The 13,999-nt window shown below is 48.2% G+C and overlaps 1 protein-coding gene across 9 annotated transcripts in view; it reads right to left on the bottom strand.

Annotated features, from left to right (window-relative positions):
* CDK12 (cyclin dependent kinase 12) overlaps window positions 1-13,999 on the bottom strand; it is a 79,841-nt gene that overhangs the window by 11,698 nt on the left and 54,144 nt on the right. For 3 of the 9 annotated variants that reach the window (XR_006962354.1, XR_006962353.1, XM_047081191.1), the window contains exons 15-16: window positions 10,162-10,268; window positions 5,940-6,009 (exon numbers count right to left, since the gene is read on the bottom strand). Coding sequence is in view for 4 of the 9 variants with exons in the window: in XM_047081191.1 (XP_046937147.1) it covers window positions 5,940-6,009; window positions 10,162-10,268 (177 nt within the window). In the remaining 5 variants the exon portion in view is untranslated. Of the gene's footprint in view, window positions 1-5,938; window positions 6,010-6,929; window positions 7,102-7,487; window positions 7,602-9,526; window positions 9,672-10,161; window positions 10,269-13,999 lie in introns of those variants that run through there. The other 6 variants (XR_006962350.1, XR_006962352.1, XR_006962351.1 and 3 more) reach the window with 6 other exon arrangements.

The following is a 13,999-nucleotide window of genomic DNA, read 5'->3' as shown; positions in this document are numbered from 1 at the left end:
TGCCTCTCCCCTGCTGGCTCTCTCTCACTCTCTCAAAATAAATAAACTTAAAAAAAAAAAAAAGTAAAAGAGCTAACGTAGGTAAATATACTGGACAAACTGTAAAGTGCCTGGCAAATGCCAGAAGTTGCTACCCTAATGGCTGTCTCTCACAGCTCCATCTTAGATGATGAAGATATACTTCCAGGTAGAACACTGCCTAATGTGCTCCTGGCTTGAGGCATGGGAATGGGGAAGTCTGAGTCAAGGGATTGGGGCTACTTCCTTTCCAGGAGACTGCCACTTCCTGCTCCGCATCATGAGGACAATCATGGACATTGTTCCCAGCATACCCATATTCACATATTTGGTCTATAATTTCAGGGGACTCATAAAGTCTTTGAAGCAACGTCAGCCCTGTTGACTCCATAAAAGTAATAGATTATTGTTATCAACCACTGCATACCTACTGAGTACCAGGCAGTGTCCTAGGTGCTTTACATATATTATTTCACTAAATACACTCATAACCTTAAGAGGTGGTATATCTGAATTTCACAGACAAGGAAACTAGGGCACAGAGAGGTTAAGTGACTTACTAAGGGAGCACAGTTGGTAAATGGCAGTGCTGGTGCTGGAACCCAAGGCTGTCTGCCTCCCAAACTTGTGATCTAACCATCACATACTACATTTAGAAGGACTGAGAAGGAATGCACTCCCAGAGCTAGTGTAGAAATTGCATTGAGGCCCACATCTGGAGAAGCCACTGAAAAGTAATCCTGTTTTTTCAATTCCCCTTGGGTAGGCACAGACTTAAACTCATCCCATGCAGAAAAAAAAAAAAAATCTCTGAAGTAGGCCCATTCTGAAGTTTTATCTCATGAATAAGTTTTTCCCTATGTCTAACTTCTATCTTTTTTGCTAAAATCTAATCCCTCTTCAAACCCTCATTTCCAGTAGGGACAGTGAATATATGACATGGTGCCCTTCCATGAAAGGTCCTAGGTCAGGAGAGGCTGGAGGAACTTCTCTTTCCCTAGTTCTGTTGAGGCCATGACTAAGATGTCTCAGTCCCCTTGGTGTCTTGGATTTGATCCAAGGTACCAAACTAAAAGATAAACAGGAAAAAAATGGATCAAGAAGAAGAGTAGAAAAGAGTAGCCTAACCAGACCAAGGAGACCAGCATAGAGAATGGCTTAGGAGTCTCTTGGGACCTTAGTGCTGGGTTAGGTGTAAAGTTAAGGTGGGCAATTTTTCCCACCAGATTCAGCAGCCAGGTTTATGTTTGACATGTATCTAGCTGGGGAGGTCTGGCCACCATTCCTCATGCCAGAGTCTCTGGTTAGTCTCAATATGACATCTCTATAGAAAGGAGAGGGCTGGGGGTTCTGCCACTCTATATTTACTCCTGTCTCAATACTACCTCACTGTGCTTGCTCAGGATCAGGCAGCCCAACTCGGGGTGCTTAGAGACGCCCAGGGAAGAGAATTATCTTGTGAGGAGGATGCTAGGATCTCAAGGCTAGGGCCAAAGCTCTTTTATCTCAACATGAGAGCCAGGAGGGTAACTGGAGCCTGACTTTGAACATCCTTCCATCCCTCCCTTTCTCCTCTGTACACCACTCTACCCTGCTGGGGCCCAAGCATGCCCACTGCTCACTTTGGCTTCCCTCACTTCACTTACTCTATGGACAGGAGAGGGTTAAAGGCATGGTATGGGCAAGCTATAAATTTCCCATCAGTGTGGGGAGAGTAGGACTGTTGGCAGGGAGGGGGTTGGGCTGGGGGGGGAGGGGGGAGCTGGGAAAAAGCCAGGAGGTTGTCTCTAGGTAACAATAAACACTGCAAGCAAGGAGCAGCTGTTACACTTACTCTCTCTGCATCACAATGCTGAAATAACACTAATAAACCAGTGTGCCCAACGCACAGGCATACACGCATTTAGGGCCGAGCCCCACTGCACCCTCAGAGCTGCCCTCTGCCTCAGGTCAGGGCTCTTACTGTCAGTGGACATACCAGTCTTGGCCTGGCTATCCTTGTGGGGAGGATGAGCACGAAAGAGTCAGTCTCAGAGTCAGGGGGGTTGCAGAGGCTGGGGATTCTGGGTTCAGACCCTGATGGCATTCACTGGTGCAAAGAGTTCAAATGTTCAAATGGGGTAACTCTTGGCTGGGAGTTGGGAGTAGAGGAAGAGAAAGAAAAGTGTAGGGAACAGGCCATTACTTACCATATCTTCTCAGATTGGAAGGGATGAGTTGGCCAGGAGTGGAGATAGCTGAAGGGAGACAGAAGAAAAGGGAGGCCAAGCAGAAAGTTTGAGAAAGAGGAGAAACATGTGGTATTGAGGAGTGATTCTAATATCTCTCCTGGGCCTAAACTCCCCACACCTGCCTACACCCACCTGGTACACCCAGGCTCCCCCTCACAGCACCATTTCTATACCAGAGCCAGGTGATGTGTTGGTTCAGTTCAAGACTGAGCTTTATTATGGGTATTCCAGCAGGAGGCCCTGGGTTCCTGATGCTGCCAGGGAGAGCTGGGGGAGTAGAGATGGTCCCAACTCCCTGCAGGAAGAGCAAAGAGCAAAGAGCGGCTGGTCTCTTTCTCCAACCAAAACCATCTCTGGATCTCCAGAAGCAGCCCAGCAGAGAGTCCCTCACCCCAGCTGGAGAGCAAAGCCACCAGCAACGAAACAGGCAAATGAAAATGGGCTCTGCCAGAGAATTCTCCTCCTCTTAGCCCATCCTTCACTGAGGTTAGAGGGAAGGTATTATTATCTGGATACTAGTATCAAAGATCTCTGTTTCCATTTGCTGAAACAAGGAGGCCCCTGGGACTGTGGTCAGAGGCCTGAATGGTTCCCCTGGTCCACCTTCTGGCCACTTTCTGCTGATGTGGTCTCAAACACAATATCCTATCATCCCCCTGATTCAGAAAGGATGGAGAGAATGCACATTGCCCACCTGGCCTGTAAGAGATAAAGGAATCAGCGCCTTTGAAGATCTATGGTGTCTGTTTCCAGGGAAGAGAGAACTGAGACTGTGGCAATCCTTCCAGGGAGGAGTGGCTGTGTCTGTCTGCACATGTGAATGCCCAGTACCCTTTGTGCAGCCCCAAAGGATACAATTGTATACTACTAGCCTAGCCTCTCGTATCCTTTTCTCACTGGGAAGCCTCTTTCTGGGAATGCTCAGCCTTCCCTGATCTCTTCTCTCCCATTTCCCTCTATTCTTTCGTAGCTGGGGCCTCTCCTTGACCCACAATCCATATGAGAGACCTTTATCCACACAGCTCAGAGTGGGAGAGAATTGGGGCAAAAGAGAGCTCTAACAAGCCTGAAGCCTCTTCCCCTCTTTTGTTTTCATAAGCTGCCCCCATTGCTATGAGTCACCAGAACCTTGAGCTCAGCTGAGCTGCCAGCAGCCTTCTCCCTCCTTGCCCTGCAGCAAGGCAGATATGCACCCAAAGGGCCCCAAGCCCACCACCTCACAGGGCCACAGCCTTTTCTTTCATCCCTAGGAATCTGTAACGCAGACACATTGAAATGAGTGAGCAAAGAAGTGTGAGAGACCCCAGCATGTGTTCTGTGCCAGAGCAGAGAGCCGGCTGCCTGCATGGCAGAGCAGAACCACCAACCAGAAGAGCTGGCACACTTGGGCACACAGCCTTGTCAGCATGTGAGAGAGGGTGCAGGAGAGGATAGGATAAGGAGGCTGTTTCAAGACCAGGCATCTCCTCCTAGCTCCCTCTCTGGTTACTGTTTATTCCCCTTGGCCTCTCTCCCTGGGTGCTGATGGACATCACAGCACTGCCACCTCTGAGGCACCTTCCTTCCCCTCCCCCATGGCTTTGGGAGCTAAAGAGGGGCTATAACAACCTTCGAGGTGTCAGGTGGGAGATTCAGACATCTAGATGTCTTACCAACCCATGGGACATACTGAGGGAGAAGGAGGAAAGGTGGAGTCCCATCAGAGTAAAAGCTAAACCCTGGGCTAATACTGAGCTTGTTTTTCTCCAAAGTGCAGGGGATTCTGCTACCTCTGCCTCCCACTCACTTCAAGTCTACTCTTCTTTCCCAGCAAAGACTCAGCATTCCTTGTGGCCTCTAGACTCCAGGCTCTGACTCTGGGGCTGTAGATCTCCTTGCCTAAACCTTGGGAGTATGAGGCAGGGCTGGTGGGGACTACGGGAATGGAAGCCTCATTCCTTAGAGAAACATCCAGAATCTAGACTGAATGCTTTCAGGGCCTTTTGGACCCTCCACTATGCCTCTAATGTTGGACCGGGGCTGTACAAGGGTTGAGAAAGGGCCTACCGAAAGCCTGACCCCCTTTCTGCTCCTTCTTTGCTGTTCTTCTCCACTGCTCTGTTTCAAAAGAGAAAGAGCAGCTCTGTAAACAGGAGCCTCTAATAAATCTCATGAATAATATTCAATATGAACACCACCCCTCTAGGTTAGGCAGTCAGCCCCACAGATGGGACTATAGGCCTCAGTTCCCAAATTTCCCCTCTCTGTCTTCTCCCTGACTTTCCCAGACAAGAGAATTATCCTCTTCAATTCCCTGGCACAGTTCTCCCAGTTCTCACTACTATGGGCCCTTGGAAGTAGAGGAAGAGCTTGATGGATTCTTTCCAGACTGTCTTGGGGGGATGCGAAGGGTCCTTCTCACTTACTGTTTGTAGAGAAGGCAGAGAATGAGAGAACCAAGGAGATGACCCTGAAGGTCTACAAATAAGGGCGGTGAGTGTGGGGCACTTAGAGAGGCACATTCTGCTCTTCCTCAAGGACTCTGGGGATATAAAATGGGATACTAAGATAGAGAAGACAATTCTGGGAGTGGGGGAAAGGTGTTGGGGGCTTAGAGAGTGTGAGGAAGTTTCTACTCATGCTGCTTTCCAAGATCTCCCATCTTTGCCCTGACTCCAACTTAGTCTCCTGAAGCACAGAACACAGAATCTTGAATTTTTTGAGGAAGGAAGAAGATGCCAGGAAATGCCACTTTTGGCAACCTAGTGAGAAAGCCCCTTTTCTCCTTCATTCATTCCCTCCTTAACCCTAGTGTCTGAACAGTAAAGGAAGGAGGGAGCAGGAGTGTTGTGGAAAGTTGGAAACATGCCTTGCCCTTCTCTCCATTATGCACCAACCCCACACAAAGCCATATAGGGCTTGACTAAATGCTCTGAGGCCATGACACTGCATGAAATGCAGGGGTATTTGTGACTTGGCTTCCAGAGCCTTGAGTTTTAACCCTGTCTCTGTTTTAGGCCTAGACATGGGACAAGAGATGTAAGGCTACTCTCTACATTTCTGGGCATAATTTTGTCTAGTAGTTTAGACTGTGACAGGGAAACTTGTGATAAAATCTTTAAAAAAAAAAAAAGCTCAACATTTAGTCACCTTTTGGAGATTTATTTTTTCTTCAACGTTTTGTGTTTTTTTTTTTTAATTTTTATTTTTGGGACAGAGAGAGACAGAGCATGAACGGGGGAGGGGCAGAGAGAGAGGGAGACACAGAATCAGAAACAGGCTCCAGGCTCCGAGCCATCAGCCCAGAGCCTGATGCGGGGCTCGAACTCATGGACCGTGAGATCGTGACCTGGCTGAAGTCGGACGCTTAACCGACTGCGCCACCCAGGTGCCCCTGGAGATTTATTTTTTGATTAAGGAACTGGGACAGTTGGTACCTTCCCTGTGGACTTTACAGGGTATAGTATAGTAAAATCCCATGAGAGTGATGGACTCTTGGGGATCTGTCTGCTTGGGAGCAAGGGAATGGATGAGGTGACCTCTGGACCTGTATGAGAGAAATGTTCCCCCAATAATGCACCTGCCTAATGCCCTTTAGTTGCTTCTAAGACTTGGAGGCCAGAGATAAGAGACTCCAATAATAATCGTGCCAACCCTCTTGCCTTGACTTTCCTCCCCACATTCTACCTACCTGCCTACCTACCTACCTACCTTTCCTTGTAGTCCCAGGAACTCTCCAAATCCAGGAACTGATTTCCCCTCTCAGTCTCCATTTCCACATCTGTAAAGTGAAAGGTTTGGCAAGGTGAGCTCCAAGTTCTCTTCCTTGCAGCAGTATGATCCTATGAGTCACACCCCAATGGCACCAGGCCTCAAGTAACGTCCAGGGTGCTTCACTTATGTCTAAATGTACAGATATATCTCTGAACCTCTCACTACAGTCCCTGGTTCTGTGGTCCCTTTCTCTTGCCATCTCTCTTCAAGGACCTCAAAGTTCTGTCCCTACTTTCTTTTCACAGTTTTACATTACTCACTGGGACAAGCCCAACTGGAAAAGATCCCAGGAGCAAGAAAATAGCCTTACCTAATAACCTGGCTGCAATTTTGCACCTCAGACCCAAATCAGCCGGTACTATTCTATGCTTTTTGGAGGTCCTAGCAGTTGGGGGGAAGTCCTGGCAACTCTCCCCAGGACCTCCCCTCCTCCTCCACCTTACGATTCTCCTTGCCAGAACGCAAAGTGGCCAGTGATTGATGGGCCTGGGTTCCTGGTAACCGCACCCAGTGGCCCAATCCTCCTCCCTTACCCAATCCCTCCCCTGTCCCTATTCAGAGATCAGATTGTCTCATGTTGGTCCCTGAGGTCCCATTAATTAAAAATACATCCAATTAAATGGCAGGTGAAAACGTGCTATTGGAGCTCTCCACCCCCCTGCCCCAGCTTGGTCTCCCCCCCTCCTTTTAAGGCTCAGCTGTGCTTTGAGCTGAGAAAAAAAAAAAAAACACACACACACACACACAGAGAGAAAGAGAGAGGGAGAAAGAGGGAGAGAGAAGAGGAAGACATAGGGGTGGGAGGATGAAGGGGGGCTGCTATTTGAACCTCTGCCAGGGTAGCATGTGCCAGCCTGGGAGGGTGGCACTGTGCCCTGGTGTCTAATTTCTGGAGGTGTGACTAGGTTCAGTCAGCTGGGTACCCACCTCCATTTCCCTTAAAGGGGCAGAGGGAAGTCAAAGGGTGTGGCTAGCTTCTAGGCTTGATGGGTGAAGGGCAGAAGTGTAAGTGGTAGAGGGCCCTTAGGACAGGGTGTGATGTTCAGAGTTGGGAGAGTCTGAGGTCTCCATCCTTGGCATATCCCTGTTCTTCTCCAACCTGCAAAGAAGATAATGAGAAGCCGGCTGGGACCCAGGTGGCAGGGCATGGCGATGCTCCCAAGCCAGGCTGTGCCTACCCCTACCCGCAGGAAAGCTGAGGAAAAAAAAAAAAAAACAGAGGGAGGGAGGAAGGACAGAGCCATAATTTGAGTGGGAGCAGATGGGTCAGATAGGATAAAATATATAAGGATGGATGTTTATATGAGCACCACAACACTCAGCACCTTCTAGGCAAGAGGGTCTGGAGGGATCTGTCCTATTTGCCCTTCTCTAGTCAAAAAGAAGTAGCAGTATGTGAAGTCACCTCAACCTGGCTGCCTGGCAGGCTATGAGCAGGGTATTTCCCCTGACAAGCACTGGTCACTCATTCTCCTCCACACTTACCATGTCCCAGCATTTTGTCAGGTAAGGCATCTGTTCCACGCTCTGCCCCTCGGAAAGCCCTCTGGCCCCAAGCAATGCAAAGCTAATGGGCACTGAGAGCTGTTGGGAGAGGAGCTAGGAAAGAAGGGATGAGTAAAGGTGGTGCTCAGAATCCAGGCACCAGGGGGGTGTCTGCCAACCCAGGGCCCCCGCCTGGCCTCCCTGGCAGCCTCAGTACCTCCTCACTTCACTTTAACGCTAATTGGAGATTTTAATCTGCGCTGCTGCTCTGCTCGGGGTGCTGGGGGGAGTGCCAGCTGTGCAGTAATTCCAGCAGCACCGACTGTTTAATCAAGCTGTCCTCCTGGGGAGGGGCCCTCGGGCATGGGGGTAGGAGGGAGGAGGAGAACCTCTGTCATCTCCCTTAGCCTGTTCAGCCTGGAAGGGCTTCATGGAGACTGAGGATCAATTGTGGGATACCTCACCCCCATAGGGGCCCCATCGCCACTCGGATCCTCAGCAGAACCATTACACCGTAAGGGGTTGGTTTGAAGCTCCAGGGCCAAAGTAGCCCCCCTCCCCATCTGGCTTTCTGACACCTTTTTTGGGATGTGCTCTGGCCACTCAAGCTGCAGACCTCTACTGGACCATCTTGAGTTCTGCAAGTCTGTGTTGGGGAGGTGATGGGGGCACAGAAGGCTGAACTTTCTCCCTCTCACAGTCCTCTCCCCCACATTCTCACTAACAAAGATAGTTCTCTTACAATTTTGAGAGATTTTTTTCTCTGAAAATCACAGGTGCTCCCACCCTCTGGACCAGAAAGTGACTGTGTAAGAGGCAGGGAAACAGTGGGGTGGACAGCTGAAACCTGCTACACCCTGAGGAAGAAAACCATCTACGCAAGAAGTTTGGTGTCTGGAGCTAGGGGGCTTCCAGCGTTCAGCTGGAAACATACCGAGATGTCAGGCCACTAGGGTGGAGTGTTCAGGGTCTGAGTCCATTTTTAAGGAAGAGCAAGTGATACTAATTATTCTTCTGGCTTCTTGGGGCCTGGCTCTCAGGCTCTCTCTCAGGGTATTTCTGATCCCTGTCTTGGAGAAAGAATGCCCCTGTCACCTAAACTCTGTCTGCTAAAGGGCAGGAGTTTTAATTGGTCAGCAGCACCCTCATGTGGCAGAAACCAGGACTGCAGCTGCCCAAGTAGCCCAGCAACTTTGAGGTATCAGACATCCAGGTTGACATTCAGTAGGCAGAATTATAAATATTGGTGCTCTCTGACTCATCAAGGTACCCGTGCATACTTACTGATTGACCACTTCTGGGGACATTTTATTCTTTCCTATCCTTCCATCTACTGCATCCTCTGACTAGAGGTATATGCCTATCAGAGAAGGAGCACCTCACCCAGAGCTGACACTTATTAGGGCTGCTGCTTGTGTTGTCTGGCTTGCAGGAGTGAAAGAGGCACTGCTGAGAGAGGAGGCCTAAGAGCAAAGGGTAAGCTGATGTCCTTTCTGGTGGCAGAAGAGGCTCTGGCACCCTGCCAACTTTCTACAAGTGCCAGACAAGAGTTACCACCTGAATTCCAGAGATTATCACCTAGTGGTGGGTTTCTGCTGTACAGAAATCCATTCTTACTCCCTAGGGAGGTCTGGGAATGAACAGGGACAGATTATCAGAGCCTGAGATCCTTGTCCTTGAGAATAGACACCAGATAAACACTTCTCCCTCAAAAGATCCAGGTATTCTCCAAGGATGCCAGGCCACTGGGCAGAATGTACATCTGGGGCTTTAGACTTCTGGCCCCAAGAGAAATGCTACCTGTCATTGGACCCTTACCCTCCATGTGAAATCTCATCTGTTTACTGGTCCCTTCTTCCCACACCCACTAAATGGGGGAAATGGTTCTGTACTGTAGAAAGGGCTGGATATTTAGCATCAGCAAGATCTTGCTAAAGATTAAAGCTGAAAGTCACAAGGCAGAGAACATCAGAGAGAAATACTCCCAGAGAGAAATATAACCCTGTTTGGGGTTGGTGGGTACAGAGAGGCAAACCTACCTGGCAGCAAGAAGAGTGGGGGGTGGGCACTAGAAGCTGATGACCTGCCTGGTTCTGGGCAATGAAGATGGAGAGAAGCAGGCTTGTAGGTCTCTACTTCTGGTGCTTTGCACAATGTCTAGACAGGTGGGAGCTCCCATCAAACCTGGAAAGGAGGTAGAGAAGCTGATGGGAGGTAGTAAAAAGGGACAGTATGCCCAATCCTGACTCAAACGGGAGAGAAAACAACTTCTTGGGGAAGAAGAAGGCAAGGCTGTGCCTGTGTGTGTGTGTGTGCACGCATGCTCCCGGTGGGTGAGTGGGGCAAGTATTGGAGAGGACAGGTTGAGAGTAGTCAACATCAGTACTCCATCAAAGAGGAAGACCCATTAGCTCAGTGGGCCAAGAGGAAAGGAGAAGAATGAAATGGCTTTTGGTGCTGATAAAGAGAGATACTTACTCTTACCAGGGGGAGAAATTGTCTGTGAGAAAGTAGGACATCATAATAGGGTCAAATAAAAAGCTAGGGAAACGCCTCTGGAGATCTTTGGGAATAAGAAACTTCCCTGAGACTAGTTGTATGGGGCAGGGGGAGGGGGGAGGGTAATCCTTTACAAAAGTAATCCTGAAGCCTCTGATTGGCCTTAGGTCCCTACCTGGCTTAGAGTCTATGAAAGAGACTGAATGTGTCAGGGCTCCAGATGCTAGGTGACTGATGGACTTCACCAAACTCTTCAAGGGCCATCCTTCCTGCTGCTGCCACCTGTAAAGGAAAATGACAGGTTACATTATGAGACAAGGGACTAGACACCAAAGAGAAATTTGGTCTTTCACCCAGGGAATATGGCCTTAGTAGGTAACAGTGATGGTGATGATAACCATTCTTCCAATTCCCTCAAATCTGAATTCACAAAGCCCAGAAGGATTAAGAGGAACTTTAAGTATGCTTCCAGAGAGAGTTATAACTGTTCTAAGATGCCTACCTCTAGGGAACTAGCTCCCAGTCTGATAAAGTAAAAACAATGGTTCCTACACCTAAGAGGTAAGTTAGGAATTCAACACAACTAGAAGCTATGAAACCCAGAATTATAAAGGGTGATGAAAGTTCAACGTTAATACAAAGTTAATGCAAGAAGGTGACTCAAGAAGAGGCCATCTAGTTTTAGATCAGATCACCAGCTTGTATTCAAGATTATCTGTTTTGTCTTGTCCAAAACAGCTTCTTCCAGAAAGGCTTGGAGGCAGGGGCGCCTGGATGGCTCAGTCAGTTAAGCATCCGACTCTTGACTTCAGCTCAGGTTATGATCTCACTGTTTGTGAGATCAAACCCTGCATTGGGCTGTGCACCAACAGCTCGGAGCCTGCTTGGGATTCTCTTTCTCCCTCGCTCTCTGCCCCTCCCCCACTCACGCTCTCTCTCTCAAAAATAATAAAAATAAACTTAAAAAAAAAAGGCTTGGAGGAAAATACACAAGAAAGTCCTATGAGACAGAAAGGAAGTTTGTGAGGGGACAGCAGACTTGATACACTTTGGACAAGAAGGGCAGTCATATACATTCCCTACATAGGGAAGAATCTGCATGGGGACCAGATTCACGTTCCCCCTATATTATCAGTTGGGGTGTGATGGAGAAAATGTAAAGGTTATGCTTTGGGATCTGTTTCTTTGTCATTAGCAGACAATGTTCATTTTGCAGATCCTTCGTCCCTCTGACCTAGATTCATAACTCTGTCTCAATGCTGCCCAGTGGTACCTTTCTCCCTCTAAGATTCTGATTCCTGCTCAGGGACTCTTTAGCATTTTCCTCCATGCACATCATTGGCTCTCAGACTTGTATGTTCAGAAAATAAGCATTGAAAGTGACTGTAGATACATCTTGGAGAAGTTCCAAAGAGGGGTAGTCTCAGCACAGAGCAAGAGGACTTCTGAACCTGTTGTGCATGTCAGTTCATTGAGCACACTATTTAGGGCTTAGGTAACAGCAGAGCAACATACCCCTTCCTGCCGCCTCCTCAAAGGAGAAAACCAACAACTCAAAACTTAAATAATAAGGGGGGGGAGTAGAAGGTGCCCCCTCCAACCTCTTTTCCCTGTAATCTCAGAGAATATCTCATTTTACTCAGAGTTCTATAATCCCTTCTCTTGTTCAGAGACTCCCCTTAGTTTCCCAGTAGGTGAGATGTGTTTTCTTTCTCCCTTCCTTCTGATTTTGCTTTTCTATAACTGTATTGTAATATAAAGGAGACAGAGTTGAGATTTAGGGTAAACTCCTGCTCTCCAAACCCCAGAGATGGTGGCAAAGTGCCCTTGGAACATGGGGGTAACTCCGAGGGCATTAAGATCTTTGGCCTTGGCTGCCACTTGCTTCCCAATGAACCAGAGCTCCTGACTAAATAAAAATTACATGTGTACAATTTGCATATTATAGAAAGATTAGTCTTTGAGGTAGAAACTATAAAGCTTCTCAGTTTTTCTACTAGTGTTTTTCACATCCACCTTTCCCCCCTCAATCAATCCCTCCCCCCTCAAAACCCTACAGCCCTTAGCTTCCTTTCTTGAGGAAGCTCATTGTTTTCAGGAGTTGGCAATCTTAAAGCTAGGGGTTCTATACTCAAGTAGGTTAAGATTATGGCCTCTTGGATTCCAGTCTTGGCTGGCTGCCACTAACTCACTCACTGTGAGACAGTGGGCAAGGCACTTCCCTTCCCTAAACCTGTTTCCAGGCTTGTATACCTAAAGAGTGAATTAGGTGATCTGTAGGTTCTCTTTCTACCTCTGGCCATCTATGATTCTTTGAGGAAAGACACACTTCCTTTTATCAGGAAGTGAGACATTCCTGCCCTTCACACCTTCTCTCTGGGCCACTGCAGAAAGAAGCTCCCCTCTAGATGCCTACCTTTCTCATGCTGGCATAACCAAAGGGACAAATGAAGGAGTCCCAGTAGGAGGCCTTCTCTTAAGTGACAAACTCCTTCTATTATGAAGAGATGTTGAGAAGGTGATCTAAGTCTAACTCTGAATCTTGACAAAGCAGAGAAGAGTCAAGGCAGGTATGGGGCAAGAAAGCATGCCCCGCGCCGCCCCCCACCCCCCCGCCCACCTCACAACATACAACTTAGACTGTCTGAACACACACTTGGCTTTGCCCTACGGAGGACCATGTTCAAATACAACTGTATGTGGATGGAAGAAGAAAGCAAGGACATGTGTAAACACATCTAGAGCATTGACACAAATGTCCAATCAGCGCAAATACACTCACTGCTGTTCCATTCTACATTAGGCCTATATGTGCCTTATAGGAAGCTATGGTGAGTGGGCGTGGGGGGGCACCACATCCCAGTCTTACCCCTCCCCAAAGTCAGAAAGGAAGAGACAGTGAGACAGGAGCTACTTGGCTTCCTATAAATTGTTTTGTCCTTCCTCACAGCTGCAATCAGAAGCTAAGGGCTCCCGCAGGCCTTGTTCTGATCTGCTGCAGGCGATGGAGGGTTTTTGAAACGGAGAGGACTTGGCTGCGGCCCCGTTTCAGCTGCCATTGGGGCTGGCTAATGGGCTCATTCGGGAAGACCCCCGCCTGCTGCACTAAAGAGTCCCCCGCGGACCCCCTCCCCAATCCCAACCCAATTAATAAATGGGGGCTCCCACTTTATGGCTCTGGGAGCAGGAACCAGAGCTACAAATGACCCCCAGGGAGGGACAGAAAAAGGCCTTCCAAGAAACAAGCTGGAGAATTGTGCATCCATAGGCACACGCTGCCACAGGCTAGTCATATCCCATTTTCAAAGCATTAAAGGGGAAGAAACTGGCAAAAAACTGTATTTTCTTTCCTAGATCTGGAGAGGGACAGCATTCTTGAAGTCTGTGGGAACACCCTAGCAATAAACTCTCTTTCACCCAGTTCTCCAACCTGAAAAGGGCAGGTGATCATCTGGGCACAGAGCACATGCTTCACTATTTTCTAGGAGCACCCCCCCCCCTTAGATTCTGAAATACTGAACAAAGACACATCCCATCAATTGGTTAATGAAGTACACTTCCTACTTCTTAAAAATAAAGCAGCTACCTTTTTCCAAGCTCCCATCATAGTCAATAGGATAAATATGTCGGGTCATCTCTCCTTTCACATCCAAACTATCATCAAGCCTTGCTAATTTCTATGGACCCCCTTCCTTTCTTCTCATTCTCCCAGTCACACTGTAGTGCAAGCCCTCAGATAAAAACCAAAATATCCTAGCAAACTTTCTTGCTTCCTTGACCCAGTACAGCTGTGAAAGTCCTCAACATCATAATCATCCCCACCATGCTTCTGCTTCCCGTTAATGCTTACCAAATCAAATCCAAATTCCTCATTCCAGCCGACAAGACTGCTCCTCCTAATATTCCCTCCCCTTACCACACTGAGTGATCCATTCAGACTTCTGCATACAACACACACAAACGTTCTTCTGTAAGTTTTCTTCGTCTGAACACCTTCTCTTCTGTTCCCCTGT

Source organism: Lynx rufus, unplaced genomic scaffold (assembly GCF_022079265.1).
Source record: "Lynx rufus isolate CCGP_SWC_20201006 ecotype Redwood Valley unplaced genomic scaffold, mLynRuf1.p SCAF_18, whole genome shotgun sequence".
NCBI classification, from domain to species: Eukaryota; Metazoa; Chordata; class Mammalia; order Carnivora; family Felidae; genus Lynx; species Lynx rufus.
This window is presented reverse-complemented; position numbering and strand designations above follow the sequence as displayed.